The sequence below is a fragment of the Chiloscyllium punctatum genome, chromosome 14, assembly GCF_047496795.1.
Source record: "Chiloscyllium punctatum isolate Juve2018m chromosome 14, sChiPun1.3, whole genome shotgun sequence".
In the NCBI taxonomy this organism is placed as follows: domain Eukaryota; kingdom Metazoa; phylum Chordata; class Chondrichthyes; order Orectolobiformes; family Hemiscylliidae; genus Chiloscyllium; species Chiloscyllium punctatum.
Genome location: NC_092752.1, coordinates 31,196,872 through 31,212,905, shown reverse-complemented (window position 1 = coordinate 31,212,905; position 16,034 = coordinate 31,196,872). Strand labels below are relative to the sequence as shown.

The 16,034-nt window shown below is 40.4% G+C and overlaps 1 protein-coding gene across 3 annotated transcripts in view; it reads left to right on the top strand.

The window, feature by feature from the left end:
- inpp4b (inositol polyphosphate-4-phosphatase type II B) overlaps positions 1-16,034 on the top strand; it is a 940,291-nt gene that overhangs the window by 424,761 nt on the left and 499,496 nt on the right. For all 3 annotated transcript variants that reach the window (XM_072584130.1, XM_072584129.1, XM_072584133.1), the window contains one exon: positions 14,330-14,414. In XM_072584130.1, coding sequence (XP_072440231.1) covers positions 14,330-14,414 — 85 coding nt within the window. The remainder of the gene's footprint in view (positions 1-14,329; positions 14,415-16,034) is intronic.

Genomic DNA, 16,034 nt, shown 5'->3' with positions numbered 1-16,034 from the left:
CAGGCACATCCCTGTTTCACAATATCCAATTGTGCACAATTGTCTCAGTTTCTGAGGCATCATTTGAAGAGACAAAGCTTGCACAATCATCGGCACAGTTTATGTCTAAATCATTGTATATAGGTCTGAAAGGATTAAAACTGTGGAGTGCCACAAACACCATTAGCCATAAGGCTTGTGAGTAGGCTGATTAAAGATTTTAGACGTGAGAACTAACATCCAGGTCTGACTTAAAGTCTCAGTGACGATGTCTTTCCTAATAATGTACTGTAATTTGGAGGTAGTTACAAACGTGCAATAAATTTCTTATTTCCCAGTGTAAGAGCCTCTTCTAGTTCGGCTAGTAAGCGATGTTTCATCTTCCAGATGAAACCAAGCAGGTCCTGTAGATCTGTACACATACAGAGGATGGTGAGAAGAAATCTACCACATCGTGAGGTCCAGGCTCAGTTTAGCCACACATACGACAATCAGTCGAAATATCATCAACAGGACAAGAGAGCAGCTCACTACCACCTTCTCGAGGGCAACAGGAATGGACACAAATGTGGTCCTGCCAATGAAGTGCACATCCCATGATGGAAGAACAAAAAATAATGTACTCAACTGGATAACATGTAATTTATGAATTTTTTTTAAAAAAGCAAGTTTTTTGTTGGCTACTAAGGCTTTTAAAAGACATTGAAATCAAATATCTGTTCAGAAGGATACAATTTAGTGTAGATCCTGCAGTAAAATTTTAGAATTTTATTGAGTCCAAATGGGTTAATTATCATGTGGAGGCTTCAAGAATGGCATAATTACAAGGTTAGCAACTCTATTCCCACTTCACCTCCATAAGTATTTCTAAAAGAGTGGTAATAAGAAGACAAAATATTCAACATGATTTGGAGATGCCGGTGTTGGACTGTGGTGTACGAAGTTAAAAAGTCACACAACAGGTTATAGTCTGACAAGTTTAACTGGAACCACTAGCTTTCGGAGTGTTGCTCCTTCATCAGGTAGTTGTGGAGTATAAGATTGTAAGACACAGAATTTATAGCAAAGGTTTGGAGTGTGATGTAGCTGAAATTATATATTGAAAAAGACCTGGATATTTTGTGAAGTCTCTCATCTGTTAAAATGACCATGTTGGTTTCGATTTGGAGATGCTGGTGTTGGACTGGGGTGTACAAAGTTAAAAATCACACAACACCAGGTTATAGTCCAACAGGTTTAATTGGAAGCACACTAGCTTTTGGAGCGATGCACCTTCATCAGGTGATTGTGGAGGGCTTGATCGTAATACAGAATTTATAGCAAAACTTTGCAGTGTGATGTAACTGAAATTATACCTTGAAAAATTGATTGTCTGTTAAGCCTTTCATCTGTTAGAATACAGTGATAGTTTCACTTCTTTCATGGTAAATCACAAAACCTTTTTTTAAAAGTTGCATTCTCGGGTTAGCTGTTAACAATGGTGATAGCTAGACAATATGTTGAAGGTATTAGCCCCCTGTGTTCTCTGTCTATGACCTGATGTTTAGATTGATTCTAATCTAAAAAGTGAGATAACAGAGTTTTACATAAATGCATGCAGTTTTTGAGCTCAGAGTTCTACATGAATGTATGCAGTTTTTGAGCAAAGTGCAATGTAACTCTGCAAGTACAAATTCACCCCACAAAATATATGTGTGCATGTGGGTCTTTGTCTGTCTGTGTGTGTGTGTGTATCTGTCTGGAGTGGGGGTTGTGTATGTGTGTGTGTGTGTGTGTATAGTCAGTGCAGAGTGTTTTAAGTCTGTGAGGGGGTGCATGTGTGGGTGTCTGTGTGCGCGTCTGTGTGTACTTGTGTCCATGTGTGTAGTGCAATGGTGATCACCTGTAATGTGACATGAACCCAAAGGCCCCAGTTGAGGCCCTCCCTATGGGTACCGAACTTAGCTATCAGCCTCTGCTCGGCCACTTTCCTCTGCTGCCTGTCCCGAAGTCCACCTTGGAGGATGGTCACCCGAAGGTCCGAGGCTGAATGTCCTGGACCACTGAAGTGTTCCCCAACTGGGAGGGAACCCTCCTGTCTGTTGATTGTTGTGCGGTGCCCATTCATCCGTTGTCATAGCCTTTGGCACAACAATCAACAGGCAGGAGGGTTCCCTCCCAGTTGGGGAACACTTCAGTGGTCCAGGACATTCAGCCTCAGACCTTCGGGTGACCATCCTACAAGGTTGACTTCGGGACAGGCAGCAGAGGAAAGTGGCCGAGCAGAGGCTGATAGCTAAGTTCGGTACCCATGGGGAGGGCCTCAACCAGGATCTTTGGGTTCATGTCACATTACAGGTGATCACCATTGCGCACACAGGCACAGGCACAGGCACACACATACAGACACACACACAGATATTCCTACACACACACACACACGCACACAGACACCCACACACACCCTTATAGACACACACACTCACACATGCATCCCCTCACAGACTTAAGACACTCTGCACTCACTACACACACACACACACACACTCACAACCCCCACCCCAGACAGACAGACACACACTCACACACAGACAGACAAAGACCCACATGCACACATATATTTTGTGGAGTGAATTTGTACTTGCAGAGTTACATTGCACTTTGCTCAAAAACTGCATACATTCATGTAGAACTCTGAGCTCAAAAACTGCATGGATTTATGTAAAACTCTATTATCTCACTATTTAGATTAGAATCAATCTAAACATCATGGCATAGACCGAGAACACAGGGGGCTAACACCTTCAACATATTGTCTAGCTATCACCATTGTTAACAGCTAACCCGAGAATGCAACTATTAAAAAAAAGGGTTTTGTGATTTACACATGAAAGAAGTGAAACTATCACTGTATTCTAACAGATGAAAGGCTTAACAGACAATCAATTTTTCAAGGTATAATTTCAGTTACATCACACTGCAAAGTTTTGCTATAAATTCTGTGTTACGATCGAGCCCTCCACAATCACCTGATGAAGAAGCGTCGCTCTGAAAGCTAGTGTGCTTCCAATTAAACCTGTTGGACTATAACCTGGTGTTGTGTGATTTTTAACCATGTTGGTTTCAGTTCTTTCATGTGTAAATTGCAAAACTTTTTTAAAAGTTACGTTCTCAAGTGAACTTTAACAATTGGTGTCATGTTGGCCCAGATAATGTATTGAAGGTGTGGGTTTCCCTGTGTGAGGCTGTCTGTGCCACAATGGTCAGACTGATTCTCATCTTAAAAATGGATTGACAGAATCTTATATGGATTCATGCAGTTTTTGAGCATAATAAAATGTAATTCTGCAAGTACAGATTCATCCCCACAAGCTTATATGTGTATGTGTGCATGTGGGTGTGTGTGGGGGAGGGTGTTAGTGTTATGAGTATCTGTGGCAGAGTGTACGTATGTGTGTGAGTAAAAATATTCATCAGATCAGTAAACACCTGTCAAAGAGAGGGTAGATTAACTTTCAGGTGTCTATTTAGTTACCATGAAGGATTTCACATGAGACATTTAACTACATTTTACCCAACTACTGACTGACCTACCAAGTATCTTTGCTTTTTTACTGACATTTTCAGCCTTCATGATTTCTGTATTTTTCTCTTTTGAGCATTTCTAAGCTATTAGTGCATCTTAACTCCTCTTTCCCTCTATGGGTTTGCAATGCCAGTTTAAAACTCTGTCCAGAGTGTCGAATTGTACTAATTCTCAAATTAAATAGCACTTACTTGTTTGCAAGTTATAAACTCATTTTCAGAGATGTGCTGAGAGATTTGGAGGAAGCGTTGACAAAATTATAATCTTTTTCATTGCCTAAAATATTCAAACGTGCAATGAAGGAGGTATTTTCAGGAGTGCTATTTAGGTTAAATATTATTGATTATTCAGTAATGGTTATCAGGGGAGATAATGGGACAACACGTCTTGTTGCTGGATTAGTAATCCAGCTCCCCAGGTAAAGTTCTGGAGGCCTAGCTTCAAATTCCACCACAGCAGATGGTGGTAAACGTTTTTAGGCTGTACATAAAAGTCTCAGGATCAGTCACTGGGTTTGATGATTGCTATCAGGTAGGAGCCCTTTAAAAATGGTGTATTTGTCCTGAGTTGAGAACTCCTGACACCATTCTTGGGCTTTCCAATTTCCAGAAATGCCTTTTAATGGGTTGGTTCTGGTTGCAGGGCCTCACCCAGCACCCCGATCTAGTTTGGATCCATTATGGAGAAGGGCATTGCCCACTCCTCTACAATTTTGATGGTACAAATGTGGCTTTTTAAAGAATTTTGATTCACAATACCCCAGAGGTGTTGTGAACGAATGAATGCATTAGGCAACCTTTTATGTGCAATTTAGTTTTATTGTGTCAATCACAGTTTTTAAATCTGAATACCTTAATGGTGGAGGACTCAACGCTCTTATTAAAAATCCTTAGTTTGAGTTATAAACCCAGTTTCATTTGCTTTAATTATCACTCATAACTATAGCAAGTAACATATTTTATTGGAATACAAAACTAAACAAGATTACATTTCTCTACTGTGCTTGCTCATTGAACATATTGGGCTGAATATTTACCAAATATTGGTTCAGTGTCAATTTTCTTTGAACTCTACTGAGCTATCTTACACAATTCTCCATGGATCACCTCATTATGCCTCTATGGCAGTCTACTTATACTTTGTGTGCCTATCAGTGGTGAAAATACTAGACAAGACCTAGACCTTTCAGGGTTTCTGGTGCAGCAGCATATTTAAAGACAAGCTGTGGATCTGGTCAAGAGCTGGCAGCCAGGATCTGCCCTTCACCATGCATGTAATGGGAAAGGAATGATGATGTCAAGGTTGTGAGTGCACATGGATTGCATGGGTGACTCTTCATTACAAACTCAAAAGTCATATGACATCAGGTTATAGTCCAAAAATTTATCTGAAATCACACAAGCTTTCAGAGCGCTGCCCTTTCATCAAATGCAGTGAGAGAGCAATGCACCCAGACCCAGAGTTTATAGGCAGAGAGATCAAAAGATCAAAGAACTGGTGTGAGTGGAGTGTCAGATAATTTGCTTTTGCAGGTAAGCAAGAGTGCTGGATGTTGTGTAAAGTGTTTATAAAGTTGATGTCAGTGCTGTGCTGTCACGACAATCAGGCAGAGCGATAGGAATATACAAAAGGTGACAACTCCGGTCAGATACTAACCTTACAACTTGCATTACAAGAGCAAAATAACACCTATCTTTAATGCGATGCAATGTTTGAACCCTGTCTAAAGGAGTGCTATTCTTTCCCTAATGCCCAGAGTTGCGTAACATTTTGTTGCTCAATGTGGAATCATCACCTGGTGGAAAGTCTTTAAATGGTCAAAGTGTTAGAGAAAAAACAAAGTTAAAACATATTTGCCTCTGGGAACAAACGGGAATTGCTTGATTCTCAAGCTTATTGTACTTGACTCTGCAGCACTCTATCATGCTAAAGATGATGTTCCTCCTGCACAATATCCTCATCTTACTCAATGGAAGCCTGCTGTCGCTCTCCCAGCTCTTCAGATTCTATCATATCCTTTCTTTGTTTGCACTTTGGCTGTTCAGAGAATATCATACTACTGTGCTAAGTTTATATGGTACACTTCTGGGCTGGACTGCAAAGAACGTGCGTCCCCAAATACGGTTTCCAATACCCACAATTCACTTCCTCAGCTTCCCCACACAAAAATGGCCCCTGACAACCTATTTGAACCTTCATTGCGCAGACCCCCAAGACTGGCCATGTCTCTCTCCCACGTTACCGATTTGATGGATGTACGGAATCCTTGATCCTGACAATCCCTGAGCCTGACATCCCAAGCAGCCAACTGGCTGTGACCTATCCCTTGGGCTGACCAGATATTGCCTTTGACTGTGGGGGGAGCCCTTGACTGACAACAGCTCCCTTGAGTTGACTTAGGACTATTCCCTTTGGACATGGAAGCCAGTCACATGCAGCACGTGATGTTTGTTTGCTGTGTACTCGGCTGGAAAGTGCTGTAGCTGTGACAGTGATATAATATGGTGCGATACAGTAATATGTCCAACACCTTGATTGCTGCTGACATCCACAACAAACTGCATGGCTTTATGTCTGCACTAAACTGCAAGACAACACAGAAGTAACATGAACCATTAAGGTCTGAACAAGGTGATGAGGTGCAAAATGGCATGACAAGGCAAAAGTGCTGTGAGTATCCAACTAGGCATGAAGTGAGTAACTGCTAACACAGCAGGCAACAAGCCCTGAGATACACTTTGTTCTAGTCCCTACATGCAAAGTTATCTGGCAGCAGTAACAAGGCCTTGGTGCACTCTAAAGAGCAGCATTGAAGTGTAGAACTGTTTCTAAGAGGGTCAGAGCTGTGCCATGACTATGTGGCGTGGTTGGTGTAGGTCTGATGGCAGCCTCCATGGGGCAGGGTGGGAGTTAGTTGCAGATAGTCACTGACCTTGGAACATGTCCTAAAGTATTGGGCCTGCTGACATAGATGGACATCCAGAGGAACAAATGGCAAACTGGAGCTGTTAGGTGCCTGCTGAGAATTTCATGTTAGGAATTGTTCCCATCTAGTTTCCTCTGGTGCATGGGAGAATAGTAAGCTGTATAAAAATGAGATTATATTAGGTTGTCAGTTCAAACACATGAATCTCTCATCAGTCACGAGCAAGATTCTCATCTGGCTATGAAAACTTTGGGTGGACAATTGAATTTTCAGATTCTTGATGTCAAGAAATATGTTTCTGATCTCACCATATTTTCCCAATGGATTTGTCATTGTCTGCTTCATTTAAAGGATGGGAGAATTTGGCCTAAGCTGTCAGAGTTTACTCTTCACAAAAAAGTGAGGACTGCAGATACTGGAGAGTCAGAGTTGATAAGTGTGGCACTGGAAAAGCACAGCAGGGCAGGCAGCATCTGTGAAGCAGGAGAGTCGATGTTTTGGACATAAGCCCTTCACGAGGAAGAGATGCTGAGTGTAGTCCTACAAATCAGTTGTCCAGCCTCCTTGCCTCAAATACTAATCCTCTTCAAGTACATGTTCAGTTGCTCAGTTGTGGAGTATGATTTTATCAAACTTTCAGAGGGTGTATTTCTTTCCACATCTTAATCATCACTTGTAGAAAATATGTTCTCCTCTTGTCTGTACTACTTTTGCCAATTATTTTTAATCTGTGACCTATGCTTGTCAGATAAAATGGCTCCACCCTACTCAATCAAAACCTCTCATAATTTTGCATGTCTTTTTATTAATGAAAATAATTATAACAAGAGAACCTTTTATTATGCAGAAACTAATCTCCAGTTCACTGTTGTGTCATTGATTTTATGTGTAAGGTAACCATTGTCTGAATTCTTTTCCTTAGCATACTGCAAATAATTATTTGGCGTAGATATCAAAACAACTTTAAATTACAGATATTTTTTGCAGCTTATCCATTTGTTTGAACAGTGCATCAGGAATTTTCAACCACTATCGTTTAGCACTCATATTGCTTTTTTCTTGTTATTTCAATGGAGAATTTTGTAAATTTTGCTCAATGCCTTTACAAAATTGGGAAATATCTGTAAATATAGCTTTAAATCTACAATGTTTTGAGGATTGCTGAAAAAAAGACACATTTTGTTCAAGCTTTTGAACTTGCACTCATTCAGGACAATTTGCTAGAAATTTCAACAGAAAGGGAAAGTGCTGGTATGAGTGGAGAGTATGGATTGGTTGGCCACTGGACTCTGATTTGTAGAAATGTTGCCATGGAAATGTACACTTAGATGCTGACTGACAGTTAACTGCCAAACTTTGTTTCACATTTAAAGCATGTAGGTTGACTGATTGTTCAACACATTCCATTAAGAACTGAATTTCTCTAGCAGTGTAATTTCTGAAAGCGAGCTGTTTGTCTTTATGCATAGTATCATTTTTGCTATACCTTCAGTCCACATCAAAGGGGAAGAGACATTTGTTCAATTTGGACTTCTCTACTCCCAGCTATCATCCCATGATCTAGCCTGTATGGAATATGGTGAATTTCTGCTGAGCTGATTTAGGGCTTGCATGTTTTGGGATTCTGAATAACTTGCCAGCTTTTCATGTTTGCAGTGTCTGGTAGCATTGTAAATCTTCAAGGCCAACTCGAGGATATAAGTTAAGAATAGTACCAAATTGGAAGATAAAAATATATTCTGTGACAAAAAAAAAGTGGTAATTAGAGGATTGGATTTAAGAAAAGAATGAAAGATAACCAAAAAGAATAAAAAGGGATAAAATAAACTTTGAGTATAAACTAGCAAGGACAGAGAATTGGCTAACTAATAGAAGATAGACAATTGGGATAAGGGGGCCATTTCCAGGTGGCAGCGTGTAACTATTGGAATGTTAAGGGATCAGTGTTGGGGTCCACAGTAATTTACAGTATGTTAATGATTTGGATGAGGGAAGACATTGCATTATCACAAGTTTATTAATGACACTAAAATAGGTGGGAAGGCAACTAATGAGCATTACATAAATGGATTAGGTGAGTGGTCGAAAACTTGGTACATGGAATATAATCTGAAAAAATGTGAGGTTACGCACTTTGACAGGAAGAATCAAGGATCTGAATATTAATATAAATGGAGAAGGACTCAAGAGAGCTGCAGCACAGAGAATTTTGGGAGTTTTTGTATATGAATTGCAAAAGCCTAGCAGACAGGTTCAGTAGGTAGTAGGGAAGGCAAATAGAAGGTTGGCCTCTCCTTCAAAGAGAATGGAGTGTAGAAATGGGGTGGTTTTGCTAAAATTATACAAGGTTGTACTTTGACCACACCTAGAATACCATGAATGGTTTTGCTCCCCCAAACTAAATAAAGGTTAACTGACATTGGAGACAGTCCACAGAAGGTTCTCGAGGTTGATTTGAGTGTGTTTGGATTTTCTTATGAGGACAGATGGAGTAGATTGGGCTTGTATTCTCTGGAATTTAGAAAAATGAGAACTGACCTCATTGAAGCATAGAAGACTCTGATTGGGATTGACAGTTTAGATGTGAAGAGTAGTCTCATGTGGGAGAGCTAGGACTCGAGAACGTAATATCAGAGTAAGAAGTTGCCTATTCCTTCTACTCCTCTGTCTTATCTCTTTATGTGCTATCTTGCCTATGACAGTCCCAGCACAACAAGAAGGGCCCAAATGGTTGGGCAAATTTCTACTACCAGCTTTAACGACTTACATTATGAAGGATTCCTTCACATTTGTGAAATCCATACAGGACTTGCATATTGATATTATTGTAGCATCCATGTGCTCATTTACTGGCCTGTTCACCAATGTACCACTTAAGGAAACGGTTTAATTTTGCACTGGAGAATTATATCATTGTGATTGATACAGTGGTGGAAGGTCTCAATCAGTATTCCATGAACTTATGAACTCAGTAACTTGCACAGTTGAGGTCTGTTTTAACTGTACTTTGTATACCCAAATAAATGGTACTACCATGGGCTCCCCACTAGATCCAGTTCTTCAAATTACCTTTGTTGAGTTGCATGAGAAGTGTATCTTAAATGGAATGATACCAACTTCCTTTTGCATATTTTCAGAAGATAGGTGTAACTTTGCAATATTTGAATGTTTGACTGCATGCAGAAACTATTTTACACATCTTAATGAGCTCCATCCTGTTTTCAAATCACTTTTGAAATGGAGATATCAAATGATCTTTGTTTTCTTTATGTACTAGTTGAGAAATCAACCAGGAAGATCTCTATTACTATCTACCACCAGCCTATCTTCACTAGTCAATATATGCATTGGGACATATTGACTAGCGTGCTCTAAGAGTTTGTTGCTTTAAGATTGGCCTTATTGGCACCCTGATTAATTTGACCAAGCCATTTGGTCACTATGCAAGCTTATTCTGAAATAGGGTTCAGCAAAACATCTTATAGCACAATGGCTACACTGATTAGATGCAGTCACTTTTTGTCCTGAAGAGTTCCCAGTTTATCTCAGATTACCCTGGAATGGTAGGATATCATAAAAAATTGCGCATCAGGTGAAGCGAGTGGTTTTACCCCACTACTGTGCGGTGGCAACTTGAGTGCTATTTGCTGAAACCAGGATGCAGTCTTCAAGTCAAAACGCATTCTGCCTGTTGCGCAAATGAATAATATGGCATATTAATTTCAATGCCAATGTGATACTGGCTATGTCGGCTGTATATCCCAAAGACTGATAGATTATATCAAACAGCATATCCCTTCACCTGTTTGCAACATAACCAGTCCATGCTTGCAAAACTCAAAACACAGTGTTGAACATTAGATGTGATTCTGCAATTGGATAACATTTGCATGATAATATATCTGTGGAGAACTGCATTGACAACCAATTTAGGATTGTCCGTTGGCTCTCAGTGTGGCGCAGTTTCATATACTGAAAATTGCCTATGTTAATGTTTGTGTAAAGAGTTGTAGCTCAGATGCTGATTGCCGTAATTGTGGGTTTCATGACAGCCCATAAACTGATTGTCATGCTCAGGCAACAACTCAATGGAACAAAAAAATTTATACCCATCATCTGCAAGACTAACGTAATTTACAAGATTCCATCCAAAGAGTGCACAAAACACTATATAAACAACAAACAGGCAGACAACTAGGAGTCTGCATCCACAAACACCAACTAGCCACCAAAATCCGATGATGTGGAGTCTGTGTGGGTGGAATTAAGGAACCACAAAGGCAAAAAAACCATAATGGGAGTTATGTACAGACCTCCTAACACTGGTCAGGACCAGGGGCGCAACATGTACTGGGAAATAGAGAAGGCATGTCAGAAAGGCAAGGTCACGGTGATCATGGGAGACTTCAATATGCAGCTGGACTGGGTAAATAATGTTGCCAGTGGATCCAAAGAACGGGAATTCATGGAATGCTTACAGGATGGCTTTTAGGAACAGCTTGTCATGGAGCCCACAAGGGAGCAAGCTATTCTGGACCTAGTGCTATGTAATGAACCAGACTTTATAAAAGATCTTAAACTAAGGGAACCCTTAGGAAGCAGCGATCATAATATGGTAGAGTTCAGTCTGCAGTTTGAAAGAGAGAAGGCAAAATCGGATGTAATGGTGTTACAGTTAAATAAAGGTAATTATGAGGGCATGAGAGGAACTGACGAAAATAGACTGGAAGCCGAACCTAGCAGGGGAAGACCGTAGAGCAAAAATGGCAGGAGTTTGTGGGTATAATTGAGGACACTGTACAGAGGTTCATCCCCAAGAAAAGAAAGATTATCCAGGAAGGGATTAGACAGCCATGGCTGACAAAGGATGTCAGGAAATGTATTAAAGAAAAAGAGAGATCTTATAAAGTGGCCAAGAGCACTGGGAAATCAGAAGATTGGGAAGGCTACAAAAACAAACAGAGGATAACAAAGAGAGAAATAAGGAAGGAGAGGATCAAATATGAAGGTAGGCTAGCCAGTAATATTAGAAATGATAGTAAAAGTTTATTTCAATACATAAGAAACAAACGACAGGCAAAAGTAGACATTGGGCCACTTCAAACTGATGCTGAAAGGCTAGTGATGGGAGATAAGGAAATAGCTGGAGAACTTAATAAGTACTTTGCATCAGTCTTCACAGTGGAAGACATGAGTAATATCCCAACAATTAAAGGGAGTCAGGGGCAGAGTTGAGTACGGTTGCCATTATAAAAGAGAAAGTGCTAGAAAAGCTAAAAGGTCTTAAAATTGACAAATCTCTTGGCCCCGATGGGCTATATCCTAGAATTCTGAGGGAGGTGGCTGAGGAAATAGCGGAGACGTTGGTTGAGATCTTTCAAAAGTCACTGGAGTCAGGGAAAGTCCCGGATGATTGGAAGATCGCTGTTGTAACCCCCTTGATCAAGACAAAAGATGGAAAATTATAGACCAATTAGCCTAACCTCGGTTGTTGGTAAAATTCTAGAATCCATCATTAAGAATGAGGTTTCTAAATTCTTGGAAGAGCAGGGTTGGATTAAAACAAGTCAACATGGATTTAGTAAGGGGAGGTCATGCCTGACAAACCTGTTGGAATTCTTTGAAAACGTGACAAGTAGGTTAGACCAGGGAAACCCAGTGGATATGGTCTAATCTAGACTTCCAAAAGGCCTTTGATAAGGTGCTACATGGGAGGCTGCTGAGCAAAGTGAGGGCCCATGGTGTTTGAGGGGAGCTACTGGTATGGATTGAGGATTGGCTGTCTGACAAGGCAGAGAGTTGGGATAAAAGGTTCTTTTTCGGAAAGGCAGCCGGTGACAAGCCGTGTCCCACAGGGTTCAGTGTTGGGGCCGCAGCTGTTCACGTTATATATTTAATGATCTGGATGAAGGGACTGGGGGCATTCTAGCAAAGTTTGCCGATGATGCGAAGTTAGGTGGACAGGCAGGTAGTACTGAGGAAGTGGGGAGGCTGCAGAAGAATCTAGACAGTTTGGGAGAGTGGTCCAGGAAATGGCATTGGACTTCAATGTGAGCAAATGCAAGGTCTTGCACTTTGGAAAAAAGAAAACAAGCTTGGACTACTTTCTAAACGGTGAGAAAATTCATAAAGCCAAAGTACAAAGGGATCTGGGAGTGCTAGTCGATGATTCTCTAAAGGTAAACATGCAGGTTGAGTCTGTGATTATGAAAGCGAATGCAATGTTGTCATTTATCTCAAGGGGTTGGAATATAAAAGCAGCGATGTGCTACTGAGACTTTATAAAGCTCTGGTTAGGCCTCATTTGGAGTAGTGTGTCCAGTTTTGGTCCCCACACCTCAGGAAGGACATATTGGCACAGGAGCGTGTCCAGCGGGGATTCACACAGATGATCCCTGGAATGGTAGGCCTAACATACGAGGAACGGCTGAGGATCCTGGGATTATATTCATTGGAGTTTAGAAGGTTAAAGGGAGATCTAATAGAAACTTACAGGATGATACATGGCTTGGAAAGGGTGGATGCAAGGAAATTGTTTCCATTAGGTGAGGAGACTAGGACCTGTGGACACAGCCTTAGAATTAGAGGGGGTAAATTCAGAACAGAAATGCGGAGACATTTCTTCAGCCAGAGAGTGGTGTGGAATTCATTGCCGCAGAGTGCAGTGGAGGCCGGGATGCTAAATGTCTTCAAGGCAGAGATTGATAAATTCTTGATGTCACAAGGAATTAAGGGCTACGGGGAGAATGCGGGTAAGTGGAGTTGAAATGCCCATCAGCCATGATTGAATGGCAGAGTGGACTCGATGGGCCGAATGGCCTTACTTCCACTCCTATGTCTTATGGTCTTAAACGCCATGACTAGCTGTCCCTAGTTAGCCATACATGCAGGTGACAAGGACCACACATTCAAATGGGACAACACAATGATCATAGGACAAGCTAAACAGAGGATAGCCAGAAAAGGTCTAGAAGCAAGGCACTCATGCACAGAATCCATCAACAAACACATAGACCTAGACCCAATATACTGGCCTCTGCAATGAACAACTGGAAGCAACAAGAACAGAATCAAATAAATTCCAGAAGAGACAGTACAGTAGGCTCCAAAGTACTGAAGATGTCACTTAGACAGGGATCGAAACATTTGAAAATCAACTTCCCAGCTCTGCAAACATACCCACAACTATGCCCATGTTAATACACAGGACCCTCTTGATTGCAGACAGAAAAAAACATATGTGCACATTGTGCCTGTTTGACTTCATCAAAATACGTGACAGTCATTCTCTGGCTCGTTTATCAAGGTAATACTGTGACCTATCAAAGTCAAGCTGCCTGATTGAAACTTTAAATAAGGCTTGCTGGTTAACTATCAATCATCATCTAATTGGTATGCTCTCCATAGCAGTGCTTCAACCAATCCTATACATTTGCTAACCGATCAGCGCACTCTTGTCACAACTATAGATATTGTTTTCCCTTTACGCTGGTATTTTTACAAATTTTCCTGATGTGTATGAGATGAATACCTTCGGCAAAATATCTTTTTTCATTAGTATGCAAGTTCTGTACTACCAAATGCTTACTTTTAACTTACAATGTCATTTTTTTGCATGAACATTTTTTATTCAGTTTTATTAAAATTGCATCAGGTGAAGCAGAGTCCCCTTGAACAATAAGCAGCAAATTAATTTTGTCTGTTGACATTACCCTCTTCCAAGCTTTTCCTAATCTCTGTTAATTTGATTGTGAAAGAGGTGAACTAAATCAATGGTTGCTCCATATTGTCAATGGACACTCACCTAGGAGCTATTGGAGCTGCTCAGATTTGTAATTTTTCTCATTCATTTCTTGCAGACATCAGACCTTGCTGAGGTAATAGTCCTGGAGCGATGTGACATTGTGGAGTGCAGCGATAACAGGAGTGCAGCATTCACTGTCAGTGAGTATTGGATTGACAGACATTTAATTCTGATTTTAGCTTGACTTTTAGTGTCATGAAATACTTTTTAACGTGTTTGATTATTTTCTAAGTTATGTAGTCCTTTACAATTAAAAACCACAAGACACTATTTTAAAATTGATGTAGTAATCACATTGTAATAAATGTTGTCAAATAATTTTAATCATTGATGAAATATTTTGGCTGCATTTTGTTAAAACATTTTGCTTCAAAATAGAATCTAGTTCATGAATGCAATTGAAGTACTATGAGAAAGACCTTTAGGCTCACAAACATTTACAGAACAGAAGGAGACTGTGGGCCTATCTTGACCATATCAGTTGACAAAGAACTGGCGATATCAATTCCATTTTCCAGCTCTTAGTCCATAGTCCTGAAGGCTATGTCAATGAAGTTATATATCTAAACACTGCTGTAGTGTTATGAGATGTTTCAGACTCAAATTACCTTTTAAGCCAGTGAGTTCCAGACTCCCACCATTGAATGAAAAAAATTCTCCTCAACTCTCCACCTAGTCTTCTACCTCTTACCTTAAATCTGTGCCCCTGATTATTGACTCTTCTAATGGGAAAAGTGCCTCTCTATCCATCTTACTTATGCATCTCTCAACCTTTATGTACTTAATTCAGGTTCTCTCTCGACCTTCACTGCTCCAAGGGATATAACTCCAATCTCCAATGTTTCATTATATCCCGAACCAACAAAATGTCTTGTTAGATCTCCTCTGCACTCAATCACATGTGTCCAATTGTGTGGTGGTCAAAATTGGACGCAGTCTCCACTTGTGGCCTAACTTGTTATATACTGTTCCAGCACAGCCCACCTCATCTCGTATTCTGTGTCTCAGTTAATAAAAACAAGTATTCCATATGCCGCCTTAACCATTTGTCTTGCTATTTTCAGGGATCTGTGGATATGTATACCAAAGTCCATCTGTTCAGTACTTCCCTGGTCCCTACTATTTATAGTATGAAGTCAGGGAATGCCTCCCCACATGCATTAATTCTCACTTTTCCTATACAGGCTGAATTTTATTTAACCAGTCTGTTGATATCCTCCTGCAGTATACGGCTATCCTTTTCAATATTTACCACACTATCAGCGTTCATGGCATCCATGGACTTTTCGATCATATCCCCTGCATTTAAGAACAAACCATTAATATACATCACAAACAGCAGGGGCACCAGCACTGAACCCTGTGGAAACAAACATCCTGTCACAGGCACATCTGTCTCAGAGCCAATTTGAATCCACCAAGCCACTTTGCCATGGATTCTGTATGCTCTTACTTTCTTGATCAATCAGCAATGAAGGTTCTTATCAAAAACCTTGCTGAAGTTCATGTAGATTATATATGAAATGCATTGCTCTCAATGACATTCCTGATTACCTCTTAAAAAAGATATCAAATTTATGAAGCATGATCATACTGGACTATAATTTGCTGATCTATGTTTTCCTCTGTTTTTTAAATAATAGGATAATGTACCCTCTGGAACCTCACTTGTGTTCAGAGAGGAATTGAAGTTGGTGGGGTTGTGAGGGGGTTGCTGAGCCCTCTTTCCTTGCCTTGCTTAGCCTGAAATACATCTCACC